This window comes from Jaculus jaculus, chromosome 9, assembly GCF_020740685.1.
Source record: "Jaculus jaculus isolate mJacJac1 chromosome 9, mJacJac1.mat.Y.cur, whole genome shotgun sequence".
Classification (NCBI taxonomy): Eukaryota; Metazoa; Chordata; class Mammalia; order Rodentia; family Dipodidae; genus Jaculus; species Jaculus jaculus.
The window spans coordinates 94,101,214-94,128,839 of record NC_059110.1 but is presented as its reverse complement, the minus strand read 5'-3'; the positions used below and the strand labels follow the sequence as shown (position 1 = coordinate 94,128,839).

The 27,626-nt window shown below is 42.3% G+C and overlaps 1 protein-coding gene across 1 annotated transcript in view; it reads left to right on the top strand.

Moving 5' to 3' along the window:
• Tada2a (transcriptional adaptor 2A) overlaps window positions 1-27,626 on the top strand; it is a 74,506-nt gene that overhangs the window by 31,324 nt on the left and 15,556 nt on the right. Inside the window, exons 5-11 of the mRNA XM_045159439.1 lie at window positions 790-881; window positions 2,598-2,755; window positions 4,650-4,738; window positions 6,103-6,175; window positions 19,876-19,939; window positions 21,895-21,938; window positions 25,185-25,295. Coding sequence (XP_045015374.1) covers window positions 790-881; window positions 2,598-2,755; window positions 4,650-4,738; window positions 6,103-6,175; window positions 19,876-19,939; window positions 21,895-21,938; window positions 25,185-25,295 — 631 coding nt within the window. The remainder of the gene's footprint in view (window positions 1-789; window positions 882-2,597; window positions 2,756-4,649; window positions 4,739-6,102; window positions 6,176-19,875; window positions 19,940-21,894; window positions 21,939-25,184; window positions 25,296-27,626) is intronic.

The following is a 27,626-nucleotide window of genomic DNA, read 5'->3' as shown; positions in this document are numbered from 1 at the left end:
TACCTGTTTCTGTATGTGTTTGATGGCATTTATGGGCGATAATATTTATTGGAAATCTTTGTAGCTAATGGAAATAGGGATAGGTTAAGGGAAAATTAATAATGTACCTTAGGGGTCTCTGAGAATAGTGCTTGTATGTGCATAGTGTGTGTGGCGTTATGGGTATGGTATATGCACAGGTATGTACTGATGTGGTGCCCTGTGCCTTTGCTGTGCCCAGAACAGAACCTCAGTCGTCTCCCTCCATCACTCACCCACACAGCTTTGCTTTTTCTAGCAGTGAAGTCTTACTGATTCTGGAGCCTGCTGTTCACAAGTCCTGGAGATTCTCCAGTCTCCATTCCCCATGGGACAAGCATTACAGATGTGTGTGACTATATGTAGCTATTAATGTGGGACCTTGAGGTTTAAATTTGGGGTAGTTGTAGCTCCTCATGCTTGTATAGGAAACATACAAAAACACTGAGCCATCTCTCCATCCCTGAGAATAGTCTTTAAAAAAAATTTTTTTTAATTTATTTGTGATTTGGGGTGTATGTGTGTGTGAGAGAGAGAGGGAGAGAGATGTGCCAGGATCTCCTGCCACTGCAGATGAATTTCAGATGCATGCATCACTTTGTACATCTGGCTTTATGAGGGTACTGGCCATCAGGCTTTGCAAGCAAGCACCTTTACTTGCTGAGCCATCTTCCCAGCCCTGGGAAGTTTTTTTAACTGTGGACTACTATTGAGATTCTTAGGTACTGTTTCTGTTTTTGGTCTTAGACAAAACTTTTCTTTCCCCCGTAGACCTCAGACTTTCCTGTTCTTGATCCCAGCTGGACTGCTCAAGAAGAAATGGCCCTTTTAGAAGCTGTAATGGATTGTGGCTTTGGAAATTGGTAAGAGCTTGGTGTTAAGAGAGTCTCTGCCCATTGTGCTCAAAAAAGGACCCATTTTGGCAAGTTAGAGGAAGGAGCCTCAGAGAAAAATCTGTGCTTTTTTTCCTTTTAACCTGGCACTCAGGCAGGTTCTCTCCCCTCTGCACATTATTGTTCTAACCTGAAATGTCTCACGGGAGTATGGGATGCTTAGTGGTCTATGACAGCAGCTCTGAAAAGTCACTTTGGATGTGTTAGTACTGAGAAGGTTCTTTGTTTCTTTGTGAGTAATGGAGTTAGATTTAGTAGATTCTGCTTTACATATACATACATATATACATACATACATACACGTGTGTGTGTGTGTGTGTGTGTGTGTGTGTGTGTGTGTGTGTTTTGTTTTGCTCTAGCCCAATCTGACCTGGAATTCACTATGTAGTCTCAGGCTGGCCTTGAACTCATAGCGATCCTCCTACCTCTGCTTCCCAAGTGCTGGCATTAAAGGCATGTGCCACCACTCCTGGCCTGCTTTAAATATTTTCCTGGGCTATAGGTTCCCTAGTCATTTAAGTGAATCAGACTTCAGTGGATGGTCATAGCTTACCTGTGATTCAAGTTCCACAGCTTTCCTAATAGCATTCTGATGTTAGTTTTCAGACTGTCTTAATTCAAGCATGGTAGGTTTGAGCAACACTTGTCTGTACCAGTTAAAAATACCACCACTGAGGGCTAGGGATGTAGTTAGTAGAGTGCACAAAGCCCTGGGTTTGATTCCCAGCACCATACAAACTAGGTGTGATGGCACGTACTTGGAAGCCCTGCACTCCAGGTTGAGGCAGGAGGATTAGGAGTACAAAATCATCCTCAGATACATAGTAGGTTTATAGCCAATCTGGGCTGCATTAAACCCTTTCTCAAATTAAACATCAGCAAAAAACCCAGGGGCTGGGGAGATGGCTCAGGGGTTAAAGGCACTTGCTGGCAATATTAACCATTTCAGATTCTATTCCCTAGCTACCCATATAAAGCCAGACAGGCATTTGTTAGCAGCAGCAGGAGACCCTGGTGCACACATGCAAATAAAAAAAATTTTTTTAATATATTTTTTTAATTATTTATTTATTTGAGAGCGACAGACACAGACAGAAAGACAGAGGGGGAGAGAGAGAGAATGGGCGCGCCAGGGCTTCCAGCCTCTGCAAACGAACTCCAGAGGCGTGCGCCCCCTTGTGCATCTGGCTAACGTGGGACCTGGGGAACCGAGCCTCGAACCAGGGTCCTTAGGCTTCACAGGCAAGTGCTTAACCACTAAGCCATCTCTCCAGCCCTAAGAAATTTTTTAAAACCATTTCGTTGTTACCTTTTGGGAACACTTTCCCACTGATAGTTTTGTTTGTGAACTAGGTAGCTGAGGCATTAGGAAATATGTTTTGTTCATGAAGCACCTGAAGTCCGGTGAGCTAAAACTCCTCATCATGACATAACTTACCACTGGTCCTCCCTGTTCTGACTTGATGGTGTGCATCACCTTCCCTGGTATTTCTAGAATGTACTATGCTACCTGCCTGTGTCCAGGATCCAGATACCTTCGCAATATCATGGCATCAGTTTGGAGTTAATCAGGTTATTGATATTGTATGGATTTGACTTAAAATATAAAGAATAAACCATGTTTTCAATATCATATATAAGTGAGAGAACTACTTCCTTCCCTCTTTTTTTCCCACATTTTTCTAGGCAAGACGTAGCTAACCAGATGTGCACCAAGACCAAGGAGGAGTGCGAGAAGCATTATATGAAGCATTTCATCAATAACCCCCTGTTTGCATCTACCCTGCTAAACCTGAAACAAGCAGAGGAGGCAAAAACTGCTGACACAGCCATTCCATTTCACTGTAAGTGCTTACCGATTTTGGTAAGAGATACTTAGCCCTGTTTCCATGGCAGATAAACAGTGATTTGATGATTAAGACAGATACAGAGCTTATGGAAGGTAGGCAGAGTTAGCGTGATAGCTGTTGAGTCAGGGCCCTGATAGGGCAAGGAGGGAGCACATCCTGAAACCTGAGTTGTGTCCACCCACTCTGGATCTCTTGGAATATGATAGCATTAATGCTTGCTTCTGTAATGTCTAAAATGGGGCAGTCTGTCCATGCTGTTACAAGTACATGAGACCAAAGTGTTGCTTACCAGGGTCCAATATTTGACTCTTTACTATTAATTGTTGCATTATCAAATCTGAAGAGTCCTTTTGTTTGTTTGCTTTTTTTTTTTTTTTTTCTCAAGGTAGGGTCTCACTCTAGCCCAGGCTGACCTGGAATTCATATGTAGTCTCAGGGTGGCCTCAAACTCATGGCAATCCTACCTCTACCTCCTGAGTGCTGGGATTAAAGGCGTGTGCTACCACTCCCAGCTCCAGCCTGTTTTTCTTTTCTCTTTTGTTCACTTAGTAATGGCAGTAAAGATAAGCTTTTTCATCTTATGTGCCTGTGGGACAAGTGAGGCTTTTAATAAAATATACCCAAAGCTATGATGAACTATGAATGGGTGTCCTTCCTGAATGACTCCTGGAGCACCAGTAATGATATATGAATGTGGGTTTCCCTCCCCTTTTTCATACCTCCTAGAAACAGCTTTATAGTTCACTGCCTCAGAAGCTGTTTATACCTCCTATTTGGATGGCAGCACTTTCCTCAAACCCATTAGACCATTTGTCCCTAATAGCAACCTAGTGAAATAAACAAAACGAGTGCTTTTGTGTTCCACATGAGGAAACAGAAATTCAAAAAGGTTAAATAATTTGTCCAAGGTTAGGGGACTATTTACAGGCTGGGGCTGAGACTCTCTTCTAGCTGACTTTCAAAACAAGTGTGTTTCGCTTCTCAGTTGGATGAGATTTTTAAAGTGATAATGGTCCTAAGGGTCAAAGGAGCTGAAGCTGATGGGATAAATAGAGTCTGCAACATTATTGTAAGACAGGATCTTTGGTTTTCTTTTATTTGGGAAAAGCAAAACTTAGGGCAGCATTTCCCTACATTTACTTAGTGATTTCTAAATATATCTCTGTGTGTGCATGTTGTGCATACTGCCAGGGCCTCTTACCACTGCAGACAAACTAGATTCATGCACCACTTTTTTGGTCTGGCTTTATGTAGGTACTGGAGAATTGAAGCTGGGTGGCATCCCTAGCCCTAGTTAGTGATTCATTTTTTTTGTTATTGTTGTTTGTTTGTCTTTTTGGTTTTTTTTTTGAGGTAGAGTCTCAATGTAGCTCAGGCTGACCTAGAATTCACTATGTAATCTCAGGGTAGCCTCAAACTCAGGGCGATCCTCCTACCTGTGCCTAGGAGTGCTGGAATTAAGAGTGTGCCTCCACACCCCCTTCCCTTTTTAAAATTTTTATTTTGTTGTGACCTTCTGGCCTTGAACTTACTATGTACCTAGTATGACCTTGAAGACGTGATCCTCCAGCACTACTTCTCTTGTGCTGGGATTATAGCTGTGCACCACCACACCCAATGAGACTGTCTTAAAAGAAAATATAACTTGGGCATGGTGATGCATGCCTTTAATCCCAGCAGTTTTAGACAGAGGTAGGAAGATTGCCTCCAGTTTGAGGCCACCCTGAGACTACATAGTGAATTCCAGGTCAGCCTGAGCTAGAGTAGGACTCTACCTCAAAAATCCCCCCAAAAAGAAAAGAAAGTATAGAATTAAATAAGGACTCTATTTATGTGACCTTTTATGCAAATACTTTATTGTTTCATTAACATGTGTTTGTTCTTCCAGCTACAGATGACCCTCCACGACCTACCTTTGACTCTCTACTGTCTCGGGACATGGCAGGGTACATGCCAGCTCGAGCAGATTTCATTGAGGTAGGAGAAACGCGTTCGTGAGGAGGCTGTTGACATCCTACACTTAGTTCCCATTCTCCAAAAAGATTTCTCAAAGCACTGTAACTTAGGCCCTTACAGGATCACACTTTCTTGCATTTGAGTCCCTTGTCTCCTTTGTAAGTACTTTGGCTTATAGAACAGTAAAAGTTCTTCAGCATAAGTTTCATTGGTGCTGGTCTCACTTGCCTTGTAGATGTGGAATTTCTGCAGTTCTCAAGGATATGCTAAATTAAAGGTCAAGGCTTGGCCAACTAAGGACCAAGTAGCAAATATTTTAAGTTTTTTATATCAAAGTTTCTGTAGAACTTAATGACCGTTTCTGTGGAAAATCGGCATAGAAGTCGGGTGAGATGGCATGCACCTATTATCCCAGAACCTTTGAGGTTGAGGCAGGACAATTCCAAATTTAAGGCCAACTTGGGCTACATGGTAGGATCCTGTCTTAAAAAAAAAAGCAAGATAATACATAAATTAATATGCATGTGTTTCCACAAAACTTTATTTCCTAAAACAGGCCATAGGCTGGATGACAAGTATGTAAAAAATGAAGAATGTGTATAAAAGTGTGTGTGTGTGTGTGTGTGTGTGTGTGTGTGTGTGTGTGTGTGTATCTATGCATGTATATATACTTTTTCATTCCTTGGCCACAAAATTAAAATCCATGTGAATGCAGTCCTAAGAGTCTGTACCTATAATGCTCCTAGCAATAACTTGACACTTTGACAAGCTACACCCTTGAATGTACATTAATTCACTCATGCTTTATAAACAATATTATTCATGAAATAAATCCCCCAAAAGGTAATAAAAAGTAAATGAGCTAAACATTTGAAGACCTAATCAAAGTTAGATTTTCTTTGGCATGAATAAACTGCTTAAAATATATTTAGTATGAAACTGGGTATGGTGGCACACACACCTTTAATCCCAGCACTTGGGAGGCAGAGGTAGGAGGATTGCCATGAGTTCAAGGCCTCCCTGAGACTGCATAGTGAATTCCAGGTCAGCCTGGGCCAGAGTGAGACCCTACCTCAAGACCCTCCCCTCACCAAAAAAAATTAGTATGACAGACTTGGCGTCATTTCTAAAGTTAGAATTATTCTAATTTATTTTTGTTTTGTTTTCATGACTGACTGAAACCTCACATTTTTCTTGTAATTTTTCTCTTATTTGTAGCATGTCCTTGCCTCTTCTTACCCAATTTAGTATTTGTTAATATGTTGGCTTGTTTATTTTGTCTTTTTTTCCTAAAGCATGGACGTACTATTAGACACTATTCTGTTGATTCAGTTGTTGGGTTTGGGTTGATATTTTGTTTTGTTTTGTGTTTAATCCCCTAACAGGAATTTGACAATTATGCGGAATGGGACTTACGAGACATTGATTTTGTTGAAGATGACTCGGACATTTTACATGGTAACGTTTTACTTTATCAAATGTTTATTGAGTTGAAACATGTAATGAAACTGTGTAGGGTGCTAGGAATATAGGGGTGAATAAAACATGTCTTCTACCCTCATAGAATTGAGAACCTAGTGTGGCTGGCTCAGTGTCTAGAGCTCCCGGGGTCCTAGGTTAAATCACAGCACCACAAGATGAAATCTAGTGATTAAGTTGCTGAATTTACTCTCTTGACAAGTTTTGGTTTGTGGTGGTAGTGAGGACATTGATCATGAAATTGTAGTTAGGACTGCTCCGTCCTTTAGGCTGCATGATTGTTTGGCTGAGGCAAGCCTACAGTGAGGTGGCTAATCAAATGGCCTTTACTTGCCTCCTTAGGAGAAAGTGAAGTAGTATGAAAACCTTGGGATTTCAGTAATAACTGCTGGTATTAAAATGTTCACTATAGCCAGGCATGGTGGCACACGCTTTTAATCCCAGCACTTAGGAGGCAGAGGTAGGATTGCCATGAGTTCGAGGCCATCCTGAGAATACAGAGTGAATTCCAGGTCAGCCTGGGCTAGAGTGAGACCCTACCTCAAAAAAACAAAAAGAAAAAAAAAGTTCAGTACAATTTGTTAATCCATACTTATGGTAGCAAGCAGGGAGGAATGGTAATCTTTTAATGGATGAAATTTAGACCAAAATGGAGATGTTATTGTTAGAACTAACTCTTTTTTTCAAGGTAGGGTCTCCTTTGCTGTAGCCCAGGCTGACCTGGAATTCACTATGTAGTCTCAGATAGCCTCGAATTTCACAGTGATCCTTCTATCTCTGCCTCCTGAATGCTGGAATTAAAGCATTTGCTACCACACCTATATGGAATTCTTAATTGTATTAATGTTATTATTTACTTAATGAAACTTACTGCTTTGGATTTTGGGGGTTTTTTTCAAGGTAGGGTCTCACTCTAGCCCAGGCTGACCTGGAATTCATGATGGAGTCTCAGGGTGGCCTTGAACTCATGGCAATCCTCCTACCTCTGTCTTCCGAGTGCTGGGATTAAAGGCGTGTGTCACCACGCCCGGCTGGCTTTGGGTTTTTAAGGCATGGTTTCATGTAGCCCTGGGCTGGCCTTCAACTTGTTATGTAGCCAGAGTGATTTTGAATTTATGTCTCACCTCTCAGATAGAAGTACAACATGCAGGTGCCACCATGCCTGGCGTTTGTTTTGTTTTACCTTTGAGGTAGAGTCTCACTCTAGCCCTGGCTGATCTGGAATTTACTCTGTAGTCTCTAGCCTCAGACTCACAGTGATCTTCCTACCTTGGCCTCCTTAGTGCTGTGATTAAAGGTGTATGCTACCACACCCAGCTTTTTGATTTTTGAGTTAGTTTCTAGGGGGGCTGGGGCTTATGGGTTAAAGGCACTTGCTTGAGAGAGTTTCTATGTAGCTGTGTAGCCCAAGCTGGCCTTGAACTTGCCATCTGCTTATTTCCCAAGTGCTATAATTTGATTACAGGCATCTGCTATCATGTCATGTCTGGCAGAACTATTGAATTTTTAGCACTTCTGAATCCTAATATTAGATTAACTCTCCAAGAATTTATATTAACATTTTTGTTATATTTTAAGTGGTAGAAGCCATAGTATTGTTAAAAGTGGATAGTTAAGGCTGAAACATTGCTCAGTGGTAGGCATATACCTAATACTTGTAAGGTTCTACATTCAGTGTCCAGCCTGAGCATGCACACACACAGGTAGGTTAGTAAGCTTTCATCGAGTCCCTTTTCCCCTTTTCCATTTTCAAGAAGCTAATTTCTTTGGAGACAGGGTCACACTATGCAGCTCAGGGCTGGAACTCAGTTTATAGCCCAAACCAGCCTTGAATTTCCCTCTGCCTCCTGAGTTCTGGGTTCACCACAGCTGGCTGAGCTGCATGCTTAAAATAATCCCAATCTAGTCACGCATTTTGTTGCACGCCTTTAATCCCAGCACTCAGGAGGCAAAGGTAGGAGCATCCACATGAGTTTGAGGCCACCCTGAGACTCCATAGTGAATTCTAGGTCAGCCTGGGCTAGAGCAAGACCCTACCCTCCCGAAAAAAACCCAAATAATAATAATCATCATCATCATCATCCCAATCTTTTTCAGTACAAAATTGGATATGATACAAAGGATTATTAATGCTTTATTGTAATCTGTATTTTTCAAACAATGTTTTCATTTTTTAATTTAATTTTATTTTTTGGTTTTTCAAGATAGGGTCTCGCTATAGCCCAGGCTGACCTGGAATTAACTATAGTTTCAGGGTGGGCTCGAACTCACGGTGAGCCTCCCACCTCTGCCTCCCAAATGTTGGGATTTAAGGTGTGCACCAGCATGCCTGGCTGCTTTTTTTTTTTTTTTTTAATCTTCATCTCTGATACTGGGCATGGTGGCACCCTCCTTTAATCCCAGCACTTGGGAGGCAGAGGTAGGAGGATCACTGTGAGTTTGAGGCCACCCTGAGACTCCATAGTGAATTCTAGGTCAGCCTGGGCTAGAGTGAGACCCTACCTCAAAAAACCAAAAAAAAAAAAAAAAATCAATCAATCAATAAAATATTATCTTAATGAACTTTTCTTTTTTTGGTTTTTCGAGGTAGGGTCTCATTCCAGTTCAGGCTGATCTGGAATTCACTCTGAAGTCTGAAGTTGGCCTCATGGCAATCCTCTTACCAACTTTGCCTCCTGAGTACTGGGATTAAAGGTGTGCACCATCACACCCAACTTGCTTTTTTTTTTTTTTTTTCCGACAGTCTTGTAGCTAGACTGACTTTTTAAAAAAAATTATTTATTTGCAAGCAGAAACACACACACACACAGAGAAAGAGAGAGAGAGAATGGGCATGCTAGGGCCCCTAGCTGCTGCAAATGAACTTTAGATACATGTGCCACTTTATATCTGGCTTTACTTGGGTACTAGAGAATGAGCCCAGGTCATCAGGCTTTGCAGGCAAGAGCCTTAAGCGTTAAAAACATCTCTCTTTTGAACTCGAAATCCTACTGCCTGAACCTCCTGAGTACTGGATTATAAACACTACAAACTTTCTCATGTTGAGTTTTGTATTTTTTTTTTGCTGGGCAAGGTAGCTCACGCCTTTAATCCCAGCACTCAGGAGGCAGAGGTAGGAAAATTGTCGTGAGTTCAAGGCTACCCTGATACTACATGGTGAATTCCAGGTCAGCCTGGGCTAGAGTGGAACCCTACCTTGAAAAATAAAAAATAAACAATAAAAATAAAAAATAAATATTTGGGCTAGAGAGATGGCTTAGTGGTTAAGCACTTGTCTGTGAAGCCTAAGGACTCTGATTCCAGGCTCGATTCCCTAGTACCCATGTTAGCCAAGTGCACAAGGTGGCTTATGCATCTGGAGTTCATTTTCAGTGGCTGGAGGCCCTGATGCGCCCATTCTCTCTCTCTCTCTTTCTTTCTCTGCCTTTTGCTCTCTCCGTTTGTCTGTTGCTCTCAAATAAATACATAAAAATATTTAAATTTTATTTATTTGAGAGAGAGGGAGGAAGAGAATGAGAATGGATACACCAGGGCCTCCAGCCACTGCAAATGAACTCTAGACACACGTGCCACCTTGTACATATGGCTTAGGTGGGTCCTGGAGAATCAAACCTGGGTCCTTTGGCTTTGCAGGCAAGTACCTTAACTGTTAAGCCATCTCTCCAGCACTCAGGTTACATTAAAAAAAAAATAAGCATATATTTATTTGTGAGACAGAGACAGGATGGACACACCTATACGCCACTTTGTGCATCTGGCTTTATGTGGGTACAGGGGACTTGAACCCCTATGACCAGCATACTTTTCAAGCAACTGCCTATAGCTGCTGAGCCACAGCCCAAGAACTTACTCTCTACATGTTTTTTTAAAAAATATTTCTTTATTTATTGGAGAGAGATATATATAAGAGAAAGAGAGAAATTGGTGTACCAGGGCCTCTTGCTGCTTGCTGCACATGAACTCCAGATGCATGTGCCACTTTGCATATCTGACTTTATGTGGGTAAGGGGGACTTGAACCCTGACTGGCAGGCTTTGCATACAGGTAACCTTCGAGCCATCTCCCCAGCTCCCTCTACACGTTCTTGAGCAATTTTCCTTTTTTCAAAATTTCATTCCTCTTTTCTCCCACACAACCTTAAGGAAAGTCAGAATGACGCAGATTGAACTAAAAAGAGGAAAGCTTGAAAGCAAACTAATTAAGCATTCACTACCATTGTATTTGTATTTGTTCAGTCTTTTATGTCAATCTCAAACTCCAGTGACTCATGTTGTCTTTTTTTTTTTTTTTTTTTTAATCTTGAGTCAGATCTCATATAACCCAAGCTGTTCTCAAACTTGCTATGTAAGTGAGGCTGGCCTTGAACTCCTGATCCTCCTGCCTCTATCCCCAGCTGCTGAGATTGCAGGCGTGTGTCACTTCACCCAGCACCCTTGTTTTCTAAGTGGGTGTGTCACACTGGGAATTGAATTTTGTGAATAGTATGATATATAACTGTGTACTTGTAAAAAGAGAACATTTCAGAAGCACTGGAGGTCAAAGAGATGTCTTCTCTTACAGTGTTCCTCTGGTGGCATAGCCCGTGCCGAATACACATTGCCCTGGCAGACTCCTCCAGAGCCCCAAGTGACAGCTTTTGCCTTGAAGCCTTAACCACTAAGCCATCCCTCCTGACCAGAAGGAGCTTTTTATTTTTATTTTTTTGTTTTTACAAGGTAGGGTCTCACTCTAGCTCAGGCTAATCTGAAACTCATTCTATAATCTTCAGGCTAATCTCAAATTCACAGTGATCATCCTGCCTCTGCCTCCCAAGTTCCACATACCAGCAAGAAAAGGAGCTTTTTTTGTTGTTTTTGTTTTTTGTTTTTCAAGGTCTCACTCTAGCCCCTGGAATTTACTATGTAGTCTCAAGGTGGCCTTGTGATCCTCCTACCTCTGCCTCCCAAGTGCTGAGTGCAGGGATTAAAGGCATGTGCCACCACACCCAGCCAAGAAAAGGAGCTTTTAAGCATATCTGACACACACAAAGGGCATATATTTGGTTGGAATCAGAGTCCTGATTCAGTTGCATACTTGCTTCTGAGTCACTGTGAGTCTTGGGAAGCCCTTGGATTCTTGTTTACTGATTTTTTTGTGTGTGTACCCTATCAGAATGGTGACACTGATGAGTCAGAGTGTAAATGTCCCCAGTGAATGATAGCATACTATTCAGACTGGTATTACCACTGTTCTGTACCATTATCCTCAATATTACTAAGCATTTGCAACATTATTTTATATTCTCTCACTTTTTAAAAAATACTTTATTTTATTTATGATAGACAGAGAGTGAATGAGAATAGGCATACCAGGGCCTCCAACCATCACAAACAACTCCAAATGCATGTGCTACCATGTGCATCTGGCTTATGTGGGTTTTAGGGAGTCAAACCTGGGTCCTTATGTTTCACAGGCAAGCGCCTTAGTGGCCAAGCCATCTCTCCAGCCCATTCCCTCACTTTTTTTTTTTTTTTTTTTTTTGAGAGAGGGAAAGAGGCAAAGTGAGAGAGAGAGAAAATATGGGCATGCCAGGGCTTCCAGCCACTGTAAATGAACTTCAGGTGCATTTGCTACCTTGTGCATCTGGCTTATGTGGGTCCTGGGGAATCGAACCGAGGTCCTTTGGCTTTGCAGGCAAGCACCTAAGCCATCTCTCCAGTTCCCATTCCCTCACTTTTAACTCCTGGCAAGAATATGGGTTAGTAGCCGGGCGTGGTGGCGCACGCCTTTAATCCCAGCACTCGGGAGGCAGAGGTAGGAGGATCGCCATGAATTCGAGGCCACCCTGAGACTACAGAGTTAATTCCAGGTCAGCCTGGACCAGAGTGAGACCCTACCTTGAAAAACCAAAAAAAAAAAAAGAATATGAGCTAGTGCTACCAAGCCCTTTCTTTTTAAATTTTTCTGAGTTATTTATTTATTTGAGAGAGCACTAGAGAGAAAGAGGCAGAGAGAGAGGGGGGGGAGAGAATGGGCACGCCAGGGCCTCCAGCCAGTGCAAACAAACTCCATATGCACATACCACCTGTGAATCTGGCTTACATGGATCCTGGGGAATCGAGCTGAGGTCCTTAGGCTTTGCAGGCAAATGCCTTAACTGCTAAGCCATCTCTCCAGCCCCTAAGCCCTTTCTTTGTATCACCAAAAGACTTGCATTAATTCATGTCTAATAAAATTGTCTTCATGGTTCACTATAGAAGCCTGGGATATAATAGAGGGATAACTAAGTGCCATCCAATGGTACCAGAATGCTTTCAGAATGGGCCCAGGAGAGTGCTGTGAGTGAGATTAAGTAAAAAAAACAAACTGAAATTCCAGAATGCCTTAGTGGTACCTTCTGTTCTGTTGAAAAACAGATGTAGGGCTGGAGTGATGGCTTAGCGGTTAAGCACTTACCTGTGAAGCCTAAGGACCCTGGTTCGAGGCTTGATTCCCCAGGACCCATGTTAGCCAGATGCACAAGGGGGCGCACGCGTCTGGAGTTCCTTTAGCAGTGGCTGGAAGCCCTGGCACGCCCATTCTCTCTCTTTTGCTCTCTCTCTCTCTCTGTCTCTTTCTCTCTGTGTCACACTCAAATAAATAAATAAAAATGAACAACAACAACAAAAAATTAAAAAAAAAAAGAAAGAAAAAGAGATGTAGAAAACCCATGACTTGGTGCACTCTGTTCACATGATATGTTGTAAGATCTCAGAGCAGATGTTTAATGTAGTGCCCTGTTGCTGATAGCTCTCTCCCCACTCCCCTCCCCATTTACTTATTCTTCATTTATTTAAGAGACAGTGATAGTCAGAGAAAGAGGCCTGCCAGGGCCTCCAGCCATTGCAGATGAATTCCAGACACGTGTACCACCTTGTGCATCTGGTTTACCTGGATACTGAGGAATTGAACCTGGGTCCTTTCAGTTCACAGGCAAGCACCTTAACTACTAAGCTATCTCTCCCATCCCCCATCCCCTTTCATGTGTGGAAAATCTCTCCTAAATTTGTTTTTGTTTTTTGTTTGTTTGTTTGTTTGTTTTTCAAGGTAGGGTCTCACTCTACCCAGGCTAACCTGGAATTCACTATGTAGTCTCCGGGTGACATCAAACTCATGGCAAATGTCCTACCTCTGCCTCCCGAGTGCTGGGATTAAATGTGTATGCCACCACACCCAGCTTTTTCCTAAATTTGTAACTATTGTTTCCGTAAGTTTCTTAGGGTCCTGAAATTCTAGATGTAGCATCTTTCTAGTTATGGCTTTCTAGTTATGGGCTCTGCCATAACCCTGACACCTAAAGGCAAATTAGGGTACATTGTGTGTGCTTCCTTTCTGTGGAGGGTTCTTGGGCTGTTTGTTTTGCACAGGGTCTAATTCCATAGCCTAGGTTGGCCTGGAATTCACTGTGTAGATCAGTCTTGCCTCAAACTTGTGGCAATTTTCTTACCTTTGCTTCCTGAATGCTGGGATTAAAGTGTGTGTGTTGACATGCCTGATTTTTTATTCCCCCCTCTGTTTGGCAAATTAATTTCAACAAGGTTTTTCTTCCATTTTTCAGATTATGTTTCTTTGGCTGAAATTCTCAGCCTTTACATCGCATAATAGTAGATCAGAGTTCTAGTTTGGACCATCCTTCATTTTACAGAGTTCATATTGTTTTATGCATACGACAGTTTACACATAAATACTGGCAAGCATAACAGTTTACAAATTTATCACTTACTATTTATTTATTAGAGACAGAGAGATGGAGAGAGTGAGAATGGGTGTGCTAGGGTCTCTAGCCATTGCATACAAACCCCAGATGTATGTGCCAGCATATGCACCTGGCGTTATGTTGGTCCTGGGGACTTGAACCTAGGTCCTTAGGCTTTGCAGACAAGCACCTTAACTGCTAGGCTATCTCTGCAGTTCCTTGATGATTTGTTTATTTATTTGAATTTATTTCTTGAGATAGGGTGTCATGTATTCTAGGCCAGCCTCAGACTCCATGTAGATGAGAATGACTTTAAACCCCTGATTCTCCTGCCCCACCACACAAGTGCTGGAATTAGAGGTGTGCACTACTATGCCAACTAGGAATAACTTCTAAAAATCTGAGCTTCTGGGGAATACCTGAGTCATAGGTTGTATTTGTGCCCTTGAGATAAGAATTTGATTGGCCTCGCTGCAGTTCAGGCCTCTCAGTGGGTTTTCTTGTAAGTGCCTTCTGTCAAGAAAACAGAAACATGTTGCTAGCTATTTTGAACAATGTTAGAAATACATTGCAGTGGGAAGGAGCTGCCTCTGTCTTCTGCCCACTTCTTGAAATATTTTAGGCCAGCCATTTGGAAACTTTGCCAGTCCTCTGTGTAATCACAGGGAGATTGTTCATCCCCCAGAGCGAAGATGTCAGAGCCTGTATCCCTGGATTGTTGTGTGGTCCTCAGAGTCTGTGTCAGTGGAGGGTTGTGTGGTTCTAAGAGGCTGTGTCAGTGCAGGGTTGTGTGGTCCTCAGAGCCCGTGTCAGTGCAGGGTTGTGGGGTTCTAAGAGACTATGTCAGTGGAGGTTTGTGTGGTCCTCAGAGCCCGTGTCAGTGCAGGGTTGTGGGGTTCTAAGAGACTATGTCAGTGGAGGTTTGTGTGGTCCTCAGAGCCCGTGTCAGTGCAGGGTTGGGTGGTCCTCAGAGCCCGTGTCAGTGCAGGGTTGGGTGGTCCTCAGAGCCCGTGTCAGTGCAGGGTTGGGTGGTCCTCAGAGCCCGTGTCAGTACAGGGTTATGGTCCTCAGAGTCCATATTAGTGGAGCATTGTGTAGTCCTCAGAGCCCCTTTCAGTAGAGGGTTATGTGGTCCTCAGAGTCTGTGTCAGTGGCGGCCTCAGGTGATTTTACTTGTTCCTGCGAATGATGTTGATCTTGGTTTTGTCAGCTTGTCCAGGAGCTTCCTGCTGCTTTAAGAGGAAGGTGAACTGATGATTCTAACCCTTGCAGTGCCTTCTCATTTCTCTTCTGCCTGCTGTGCTGTGGCCCTCCCTGGTTATTCATGCTGTCTAGAGCTTATCACTTGCTGTTATCAGTGTGCTTTATAGAGAAAAAGAGTTTCAAATGTGCATTTTTCTCTGGGATAATGCCCTTTCTTCCTTTAGATCCTGTGTTTCTTTCTTTCTCTTGGTTCTCTAGACCCACTTGTTTATAGTGTGGAAATGATCCAGCAATGGGATCCCTGCTTTGCAGTATTTACTTAAAATATTTTTGTAGTACAGTCACTTCATTTTTTTTTTTTTTTTTTTTTTTTTACTTTGAGAGAGAGAGAAAAAGAAAAGGCAGAAAGAGGGAGAGAGAATGGGCACTCCAGGGCATCCAGCCACTGCAAATGAACTCCAAATGCATGTGCCCCCTTGTGCATCTGGCTTACATGGGTCCTGGGGAATCGAACCTGGGTCCTTAGCTTTGCAGGCAAGTGCCTTAACTGCTAAGCCATCTCTCCAGCCCAGTTTTTTGTTTTTTAATTAAGTTAGTCCCACACTAGTCTCAGGAAACAACAGGATAAAGTTAGTGTCTTACAGATGTTTTATCAGCTTAGTACTCATTATATTGGTCTTCAAGATGTAATTTTAAGAGCAAGTGGTGGTAAGATACACAGTAATAGGACTGGAGAGATGGCTTGGTGGTTAAGGTGTTTGCCTCTGAAGCCAAAGGACCCAGGTTCGATTCCCCAGGACCTACGTAAGCCAGATGCACAAGGTAGTGCATGCGTCTGGCGTTTGTTACAGCTGCTGCCTGGCATGCCCATTCTTTCTCTGTCTCCCTTTTTTTCTCTCTCTCTCACTCAAATAAATAAAATAATTTAATAATTTAAAAATTTTTTATTTTTTATTTCAGAGAGGGGGGAAGAGAGTGGGAGAATGGGCATGTCAGAGCCTCCAGCCACTGCAAATGAACTTCTGGCGCATCTGGCTTACATGGGTCCTGGGGAATGGAACCGAGGTCCTTTGGCTTTGGAGGCAAACACCTTAACCACTAACCCATCTCTCCAGCCAGAATAATTTAATAATTTTTTAAAAGATACACAGTAGTGGGTCTGTATAGAATATCTTAAATATATTTCTCTCTTTCTGTTCTTTAAAGTTAAATATATTTTTATATATTTATTAGAGTCAGAAAGAGAGAGAGAGAAAATGAGCACATCAGCGCCTTTAGTCACTGCAAATGAACTCCAGATGCATGCGCCACCCTGTGCATCTGGCTTCTGTGGGACCTGAAGAATCGAATGTAGGTTCTTGGGTTTTACAGGCAAGCACCTTAATCAGTAAACCATCTCTCCAGCCCTCTTTCTGTTCTTTTTTAAAGTTTTATTTATTTGCAAGCAGAGAAAAACAGACAAGAGAATGAGTACACCAGGGTCTCCAGCCACTGCAAACAAATTTGTGCATCTGGCTTTATATGGTGTTGTAATCAGGTTCACATTGCTGGTAGAAATCACCCAACCAAGATCAGCTTGTGGGAGAAAGAGGTTTATTTTGGCTTACAGGCTCAAGGGGAAAGCTCCACGATGGCAGGGAAAATGATGGTATGAGCAGAGGGTGGACATCACCCCCTGGCCAACATAAGGTGGACAACAGCAACAGGAGTGTGCGCCCAACACTGGCAAGGGGAAACTGGCTATAACACCCATAAGCCATCCCCAATAATACACTCCTCCAGGTGACATTAATTCCGAAATCTCCATTACCTGGGAACCTACCATTCAGAACACCTAAGGTTATGGGGTACACCTGACTCAAACCACCACACATGGGTACTACTAGGGAATCAAACCCGGGTCATTAGGCTTTGCCATGGCCTCTTACTGCTATAAACAAACTTCAGACACATGTGCCACTTTTTGTGTTGGCATATGGAACCTGGTCCAGCAGGCTTTACAAACAAGTGTCTTTAACTGCTGAGCCATCTCCCCACCCCACCCCCTTTTTTTTTTTTTTTTTCAAGGTAGTATCTCACTCTGGCTCAGGCTGACCTGGAATTAACTATGTAGTCTCAGGGTGGTGATCCTCCTACCTCTGCCTCCGGGATTAAAGGCGTGGACCAGCACACCTGGCTTGCTTGCACTGCTTTTTGTTTTGTTTTTTTTTTCCAGGTAGGGTCTCACCCTAGCTCAGGCTGATTTGGAATTCACTATGTAGTCTCACGCTGGCCTTGAACTCATGGCGATCCTCCTACACCTGCCTCCTGAGTGCTGGGATTAAAGGTGTGCACCACCACACCCAGCTTGCACTACTTTTATGTTTGGCTTTACACAGGTGCTGGGGGACCAAACTTGGGTTAGCAGGTTTTGCAAACAAGCACCTATAACTACTGAGCCATTTCTTCAGCTTCCCCTCCCCCCATTTATTTATAAATTTATTTATTTATTTGAGAGAGAGAGAGAGAGAATAGGCATGCCAGGGCTTTCAGCCACTATAAATGAACTCCAGGTGCATATGCCACCTTATGCTTCTGGCTTATGTGGGTCATGGGGAATCAAACCTGGATCCTTTGGCTTTGTAGGCAGATGCCTTAACCGCTAAGTCATCTCTCCAGTTCCCCCACACACACCCTTACAGACAGGGTCTCTTGTAGCCTAGGCTGGCCTTGAACTCTTGATCACCCTGTCTGTACCTGCTTAAAATTTATTTCTAGTTTTTTAAAAACAAATTGTTTGCTTTTTTATTTATTTGAGAGTGACAGAGAGAGAGAAAGAATGGGCATGCCAGGGCCTCCAGCCACTGCAAACAAACTCCAGGTGCATGTGCCACCTTGTACATCTAGCTTATGTGGGTCCTGGAGAATTGAGCCTCGAGCCAGGGTCATTTGGCTTCACAGGCAAGCACTTAACCACTAAGCCAGCCCTGTTCCTGGTTTTCTTGCTTAGGGTCTAGCATATTAATAGTGCTTGATTGTATCAAGCTTAACAGCTCCTATTTGCTTTCATATAATACCACAAGTTTTTGATTCTTCTGAGCCATTGTGTTATGTTTTCTTATTGATTTGTCCCGCATTTTTTTCTTCTACTTTAACATTTAGATCCAGTAAAGTGTGGGTTTCAAAGTGTTCCATGGAGGTACCCTTGGGAATACTGCTCAGGAAGAAAACTTGGAGTAGGAGTTCAGCTAGATTAGATATGACTTACTATGCCAACTAATATTTTATTTGAAAATAACATTTAAAAGTTACTCTAGGGCTGGAGGATGGCTTAGCAGTTAAGGCATTTGCCTATAAAGCCAAAAGACCTATGTTCTGTTCCCCAGGACCCACATTAGCCAAATGCACAAGGTGACACATGCATCTGGAGTTCATTTGCAGTGGCTAGAGGCCCTGGCATGCCCATTCTCCCCCTCCCTCTCTCTCTCTCTCTCTCTGTCCCCCCCCCCCTTATCTCTGTCAAATAAATAAAAATTTAAAAACCAAAACAAAACAATAAACTTACTCTAAGGCTGGTTGCACACGCCTTTACTACCAGTGCTTGTGAGGCTGAAGTAAGAAGATCATGAGTTCAAGACCAGCTTGTAGTCACCAGGCTACAGAATGAACTGCAGGCCAGCCTGGGCTAGAGTGAGACTCTGCCTCAAAAATAAATAAGTTAGTGAACCAGGCATGGTGTTGCACACCTTTAATTCCAGCATACAGGAGGCAGAGGTAGGTGGATCGCCATGAGTTTGAGGCAAGCCTGAGACTACTTAGTGAATTCCAGGTCAGTCGGGGTTAGAGAGAGACCCTAGCTCAAACCTAACAACAACAATTGGGCTTGTAGAGATGGCTTAGTGGTTAAGTGTTTGGCTGTGAAGCCTAAGGACCCCAGTTCGAGGCTTAATTCCCCAGGACCCACATAAGCCAGATGCACAAGGTGGAACATGCGTCTGGAGTTCGTTTGCAGTGGCTAGAGGCCCTGGCACATCCATTATCTCTCTACCTATCTGCCTCTTTTTCTCTCTGTCTGTCACTCTCAAATAAATTTTAAAAAATATTTTTTAGGGCTAGAAAAATAGTTCAATGGTTAAGATACCTGCAAAGCCTAAGGACTCACGTTTGAATCCCTACATCCCACCTAAGGCAGGCACACAAGGTGACATGCACAAGGTGCCTTACACATTTGGAGTTCGATTACAGTGGCTAGAGGCCCTGGTGTGCCAAATCTCTCGTGCACTCTCTCTCTCATAAAGGCCAGTCTGTTGGGCTTGCCTCAAAAAAAAAAGTTTATTTTAAAAATTGTGTGAAAAGCCTGGCATGGTGGCACATGCCTTTAATCCGAGCACTCAGAAGGCAGAGTTAGGGGATTGCCATGAATTCAAGGTCACACTGAAACTACATCATAGTGACTTCCAGGACAGCCTGAACTAGAGCAAGACCCTACCTCAAAAAACCAAAAAAAAAAAGCCGGACGTGGTGGCGCATGCCTTTAATCCCAACACTTGGGAGGCAGAGGTAGGAGGATTGCCGTGAGTTCGAGGCTACCCTGAGACTCCATGGTGAATTCCAGGTCAGCCTGGACTAGAGTGAGACCCTCCATCAAAAAATCAAAAAAAAAAAAAAAGAAAGAAAGAAAGAAAAAACTTTTAAAAAAGCAGGTAAAAGATTGATTTTTTTTGTCTTGGCTTTATATTATTGTATATGTTTATCGTTTATACATACATATATGTATTTATAGCTCTGAAGATGGCTGTGGTAGATATCTATCACTCAAGGTTAAAGGAGAGACAACGACGGAAAAAGTAAGTATAGAAAACTATCCTGTCTTCTTTCTTCTTTCACCTTTGGACTATTGGTTCTGAGAAATGCTCTACTTGTGGCTAATTTTGTGATGTTTGAGAAGACACTTAATCACCTTGAGGCTGTGCATCATTTTTTCTGTCAAATAAGGCTAATGATACGTCTTTTTAAAAAAAAAAATATTTGAAAGAGAGAGAAATAGGTTGGTAGAGAGAGAATATGTGCACTGGGACCTTTGGCTGTTTAAACAAACTCCAGATGCATGCACCACCTTGTGCATCTGGCTTATGTGGGTTTTGGGGATTGAACCTGAGTCCTTTGGCTTTTAGGCAAGTACTTTAACTGCTAAGCCATCTTTCCAGCCCCTCTCCTCTCCCTCCCCTTTTTTTTCGAGATAGTTTCAGTCTGGCCCAGGCTGACCTGACCTGGAATTTACAGAGATCCTCCTACCTCTGCCTCCACAGTGCTGGGATTAAAGGCATGTGCCCCCCTTTTTCTTTTCTTTTTTTAAGAACATTTTATTTTATTTTTTTTATTTATTTGAAAAAGGGAGAATGGGCGCACCAGGGCCTCGAGACACTGCAAATGAAATCCAGACACATGTGCCACCTTGTGCACCTGGCTAACGTGGGTCCTGGGGAATCATATCTGGGTCCTTTGACTTTCAGACAAATGCCTTAACTGCTAAACCATCCCTCCAGATCCCCCCTTTTCTTTTTTTACTTCCTCTTTCAGTATCCTTTGATGATGATATTGTTAATGAATAATATGGATAAAATTTTTTAAGCTCTTTTGTAAAAAAAAAAAATAGCAGAATCAATTCAAAGTTAAGTTGTTATGCTTTTTTAAAATGCTCTTCTAACTATCCACATTTATTTGTTTGGTTTTTTTAAGAGAATTCTTCCATCTAAAAGGATTTTAAAGAATTTCTGAGCACATTTCAGAAAACTTGTTTATTCCTCCTTTCATATTAGATCCAAAAAATACCCATTCAAGGGCTGGAAGTCTAGCTCGGTGGCAGCACAAAGCCTAGGATCAGTCTATAGCACTCCCCCTCAAAAAACTGTAGTTTAGTGGATGGACAAATGGACAGACATTCAGACTTAGACAGTATGGAACCCTCAGTGTTGGGTTACAGAGGCTTGCAAGGTGTGAATGTGCATGGGTGTATGTATGTGTAGAGATTGTTATTGTGACACTACTAATTTGTAGACACTGTAGTAGCAGCTATCTTAAGGAGAGGGGGTTGGGAGGCACTCTTGAAGGGCCACAGTGTGATCTAAAGTGATACTTCCCTTCTGTGTGTTTGGGAGTCAGCGTCCATGGAGGGCTGCAAAAGCTCACATTGGTGCTCCCTTGAGAAGCTTCATTCCTAGTCATGAACAGCTCTGGTATAAATCAAAGGTTCCAGACACATTACCCTATGCGGTTTACTTAAATTTGCTTTGCTTAACACATAATTAGAGCTAGAGAATATTGTGGAACTCAGTTGTGGAGAGTTGCTGTTAGATCTTAAGTTTTATGATGCTCAGTACGTATTTATTTCAAGTGACTTCAAAGTGTGTGGATGCATGGTTGTGATGAATGTATGATCACAGTGCCCTTAAATGGCTGTTCTCTATTACCATTTCTACAAGGTGAGTGGATGAATGTTATGATGCAGGCACAGATTCCCTTCTGTTTCATCTTGACCGACACATGCTTTTCAGCACTTATGAGTAGTAGTAATTGAATCATTCATCTGGCAAGTAGTTACTGAGAGTTTACTGTGCCCAAGAGGGAAAATGTGTGATGTTGAGAGGCTAACTCACTGACCTTTAGAAGTCTTTGGGGACTGACTTCTTTACACCCTGATATCCCACCTTAGAGTGTTCAGGATATATAGAAAAATTGCGTATGGAAGACATTAAATGTTAAACTTACTCTAATACACTGATTGTCTGATTTTTCATTCTAGAATTATAAGAGACCATGGATTAATCAACCTTAGAAAGTTTCAGTGTAAGTGTCAGCTGACTTTTTGTTCTATAATTTCCTCTAATATCACTGAGAACTTTATGGCAATGTTCTTAATACAAATTGCATGTTCACATCACCGAGGAAAAGTTGAAAACATTCTGGTGCAGGGGATGTTGCTCAGTAGTGCTGTGCTTGTCTAGAATGCTTGACACCTAGGTTGATGCCTCTCACCAAAAACAGTGCTAGTACAGAGCTGTTAATTTATAAGTCACAACATTTGCCTAAGAATAATTTAATTGTTACAATAATTGCATATGAATATTAATGAGTCACTTTCTAGATAGCATCATGTTTCTAAAGAACATGTTAATTTAATTTTTTAGTTTTATTTATTCATTTGCAAGCAGAGAGGATAGAGGGGAGATAGACAGAGAATGGGTACACCAGGGCTTCTAGCCACTGCAAACAAACTCTGGAAACATGCGCCCCCCCTGTGCATCTGACTTATGTGGGTATGGGGAATTGAACCTGGGTCCTTTGGCTTTTCAGGCAAGCACCTGAACCGCTAAGCCATCTCTCCATCCCCAAGTACATGTTAATTTAACCTTGATTTTCAGGTTACAAAAATATTTTTGTAGGACAGTCTATATGCTAGGGAGGTAGTTCAGTTGATAGAATGTTTGCCTACCATGCATCATACATGAAGCCCTGAGTTTGATCCCCAGCACTGCATGAAACCTTGTTTGATGATGCATGAGGAGCTATCGAAAGTTTAAGGTCAATCTCAGCTGTGTGTTAAGTTCAAAGCCAGCTTGGGCTAAATGAGACCTTGTCTCAAAAAAAAAGAAAAGAAAGTCAATAGAAAGTAACATTTATTTTGTTTAATATAAAAGATTTAGCCGAGCTGGGCGTGGTAGCACATGCCTTTAATCCCAGCACTTGGGAGGCAGAGTTAGGAGGATCGCCATGAGTTTGAGGCCACCTTGAGACTCCATAGTAAATTCCAGGTCAGCCTGAGCTAGAGTGAAACCTTACCTCAAAAAAAAAAAACCCAAAAAAATGAAAATAAAAAAATAAAAGATTTAGCCGGCTCATGCCTTTAATCCCAGCACCCGGGAGGCAGAGGTAGGAGGATCACTGTTAGATCAAGGCCTTCCTGAGACTACAGAGTGAATTCTAGGTCAGCCTGGGCTAGAGTGAAATCCTACCTCATAAACAAACAAAACACACACACACACATATGATTTAATATTGGTTGGTGATAAAAGTCATGATGTTTAAATTTCTCTTGTTTGTTTGTTTTTCCAGGTAAGGGATATATATATATATTTTTTTTTCTCACTATATAAATATATATAGTGAAGAGGGTAGAAGGATGGAGAGAGAGAATGGATGGGCCTGGGTGTCTTGTTGCTACAGATGCATTCAGGTGCATATGCCCCTTTGTGCATCTGGCTTTTTGTGAGTACTAGAGATTTGAACCTGTGCTGAACCAGACTACTGGTCAGTCTCCCTAGGCCCCCTCAGTTAGGTTTTTATATTTACACATGCTAGATATTAGCTCTTGTATAGTTTCTATTTGTAAATGCTGGAAAGTAGGTTTTGGCTGTACTCTGCTATTTGTTGTTTCTGTTAGTTATAGGGCTGAGAAGCTCTGCTTCTGGTATTGCAGAAGTAGTGGCATAGAATAGTTTCAGAGGTACATAGTGGCCATTATGTTGAATGTACAGCTGACTTTAATAAGGCAGAGAAGGTTTCTTTTCCTCCAGGTTTTGTTTGTCCCAAATTCTTTTGTTTCATACTCTTTAGTCCAGGAGTAGAAGAACTACCCTAATTACCACTGGTTTGTTTGTTTGTTTGTTTATTTATTTTGGTTTTTGGAGGTAGAGTCTCATTCTGACACAAACTGACCTGGAATTCACTATGTAGTCTCAAGCTGACCTTGAACTCACAGAGATCCTTCTACCTCTGCCTCCCATAATGCTGGGATTAAAGGGTACTACCGATTATTTGATTGACATCATCAAAGGGCAGCTCAGGAGCCCCAGCTGCCCCAACCTGACCTTGCAGTTGGTTGACTTTACCCCCATCACCCTGGAACCCCAGCAGTCCTCCCACTTCTCCTCCCGAGTGCTGGCATTAAAGGGGTGCACCACACCAGCTTAAAAATACCGTATTCAGACTAGGTTTGATTCCATGATGCCTATAAAAAGCCAGATGCATGGGCTGGAGAGATGGCTTAGCAGTTAAGTGCTTGCCTGTGAAGCCTAAGGACGCCAGTTGGAGGCTCGATTCCCCAGGACCCATGTTAGCCAGATGCACAAGGGGGCGCACGCATCTCTCTCTCTCTCTCTCTCTCTCTGTCTCTGTCTCTTTCTCTCTCTGTCACTGTCAAATAAATAAGTAAATAAAAATAAACAAATTTTTTAAATTTTTTAAAACAAAGAAAAAAAATACTGTATTCACTTGAGAGAAAGAGAATGGACAAGCCAGGGCCTCTAGCCACTGCAAAGAGTGAACTCTAGATGCACCACCTTGTGCATTTGGCTTAATGTACTGGGAAACCAAACTTGGGTCTTTTGCTTTACAGACAAGTACCTTAATCATGGAACCATCTCTCCAGCCCAATTTTTATTTTTATTTTCATTTATTTATTTATTTTGAAGTAGGGTGTCACTCTAGCCCAGGCTGACTTAGAATTCACTAAGTAGTCTCAGGGTGGTCTCAAATGCACAGTGATCCTCCTACCTCTGCCTCCCAAGTACTGAGATTAAAGGGGTGCACTACCACACCTGTTTTGTTGTTGTTGTTGTTGTTGTTGTTTTAATGACAGGGTCTTGCTATGTAGATCTAGTTAGCCTGGAAATTGCTAGAACTTGCAAGGATCCTCTTGCATCTGCCTCCTGAGTGCTAGGATTATAGATGCATGCCACTGTCTGTCTACAGTGCCCTTGTTTTCCTTGAGGAATTAATACCAGAAATTTTGGTCAACCTTGTGCCTGACAGTGCAGGATCTGGCTATAATTCCTGTTCCCATTAGTGCCGCCTGTCTGGTCGTAAACAGAGTAAAGACTAAGGTGAGGGTGGTGCAGGTGGCTGCTGAGATACTGGGATGAGATGAGTGTTTTGCATTCCTGAGTTTTCCCGCTTGCTTACTGTTGTGGATGAGTAAATTATGTGAAATTACGAATAATTCTCTTCCATTCTACTTATTGTTTTAAAAACAATTGCAACAAACTTACATTCTTACCTCCTCTGTGACATGATTGTCTTTTACTTTCTCTGTAGTAATGGAACGGAGGTATCCCAAGGAAGTTCAAGACCTTTATGAAACAATGCGGCGATTTGCCAGGATTGTGGGACCGGTGGAACATGATAAGTTCATTGAAAGCCATGCATGTAGGTGATTTCAAACCTCAAGAACCTGTGTATGTGTGTATATTTACACGGGTAGAGATAATTGACCCTTTTAGGTACAGTAAATAAATAAATGTACATTTCTGTCTGAGGGTGGGAGAAGGGAGGCTCTACTTAAAAAGCCTAGTGACTTGCTTCCCTCCCCCTCCCCATCCCCCATCCCCCACCAAAAACAACCTAGTAGTTTTTTTAGTAGTTGAGTAGTTTTGTTGTTGTTTTTATTTACATCTTTTGTTTTCTGTTTTTGTTTTTATTGCTTTTTGTTGTGTCACAGGATTTCCCCTGGGCAGCCCAGATGGCCTAAAATTTGCCATATAGCTTAAACTGGCCTTAAACTTGCAATCTTCCTGCTAGGGTTATAGCATGTACTACCACACTCAGCAATTTTTGTTCACTTCCTGTAGGACTTTTTAAATATATCAAAAGTATCAGTAAAATATCATGACCCCACATATATCAATGTAGCCTGCTTATCAACTGCCACATATTCTGGTTTAGTTTCATTTTGCGACCGACCCACCCACCTTTCCCATTTCCCTTTTCAAGGTAGGGTCTCACTCTGGCCCAGGCTGACCTAGAATTCACAATGGCCTCAAACTCACAGCAGTCCTCCTACCTCTGCCTGGGATTAAAGGTGTGTACCACCACGCCCAGCCCAAGTGGATTATTTTGAAGCCAGTTTCAGATATATTGTTTTGTTCAAAACTATTTTAGTTCTAAAACTTGTTTTAATAATGGGGGCAGGGGCCTGGAGAGATGGCTTAGCAATTAAGGCACTTGCCTGCAAAGCTAAAGGACCCAGGTTCAATTCCCCAGGACCGACGTAAGCCAGATGTACAAGGTGGCGCATGCGTTTGGAGTTTTTTTGCAGTGGTTGGAGGCCCTGGTGTGCCCATTTTTTCTCTCTTTCTGCCTTTTTTTTTTTCCTCTCTCTCTCTCAAATAAATATAAAAAAAATAATGGGGCAGGCTGGGGAGATGGCTCAGCAGTTAAGGCACTTGCTTGCAATGCCTAACGAATCCAGGTTCAGTTCCCCAGTGCCCACATAAAGCTAGCTGCACAAAATGGCGCATCCATCTGGAGTTCGTTTGCAGCAGCAAGAGGCCCTGGTGCTCCCATTCCTTCTCTCTCTTTGGCTTTCTCTGTTGTTTGCAAATAAATAAATAAATATTTTAAAAAATAATTATAAAAGTATTTTTAAAAATTTTTTAAAAATTAAAAAAAAGAATTGATGATTCATGGAAACAATATTTCCACTGTTCTCTTCTTTGGTATTCCTGAGAGAGCTCACTATAGTTTTTTGTTTTTTCACTGTAAGAAATTGAAATTGTTAAGGCAGTAAGACCTAGATCTATAGACATTTGGAGTGGGGTGACTTCTATACTTGGATCACGGGATCTGTGTATTTGGCTCCTCAATTTACTTCTGGACAGGGACAAGGTTGTTTTGATTTTTTTTTTTCCCAAGGTAGGTTCTCACTCTAGCCCAGACTGACCTGGAATTCACTATGTAGTCTCAGTGTGGCCTTGAACTCACAGTGATCCTCCTACCTCTGCCTCCTGAGTGCTGGGATTAAAGGCGTGAGCCACCATGCCCAGCTTGGTTTTGGGTTTTGTTGTTGGTTTTATTTTGTTTGGTTTTTCAAAGTAGGATCTTGCTATAGCCCAAGCTGACCTGGACTGTATAGCCTCAGGCTGGCCTTGAATACCTAGCAATCCTCCTGCCTTTGTTCCCAGATTGTGGGATTAAAGGCATGCAACACCATGCCTGGCCTGGCTTTGGTTTTGTGAGGAGGTTCTTTTTTTTTTTTTTAGGAGGTTCTTTTTTGTTGTTTATTTTTATTTATTTGAGAGATAGAGAGAAAGAGGCAGAGAGAGAGAGAGAATGGGCGAGCCAGGGCCTCCAGCCACTGCAAATGAACTCCAGACACATGTGCTTCTGCATCTGGCTAACATGGGGCCTGGGGAATCGAGCCTCGAACCGGGGTCCTTAGGCTTCATAGGTAAGCGCTTAACTGCTAAGCCATCTCTCCAGCCCTGTTCTTTACCAAGGCTCTTATTCTGTTCTCATCGTTGAAAATATTTCTTTGGAAGAATCACATTTATCTGAGCCAGATTGATTGTCCCCAGGGAACACCTGGTTTGGTGTAGTTTGTCCTGAGAGACTAATCCTTTACTTTCTGTTCTAGTTTGTGACATCCTCGTTAATGTGTCCCTCCAAAGAACATACCCCATGGATTGTCCAAGCTTTTCCTTCATCCATAGCATCCTAGAACAGTCCAAGCAGTTCAGTGTGATCTGTGTGCTCAGCAGA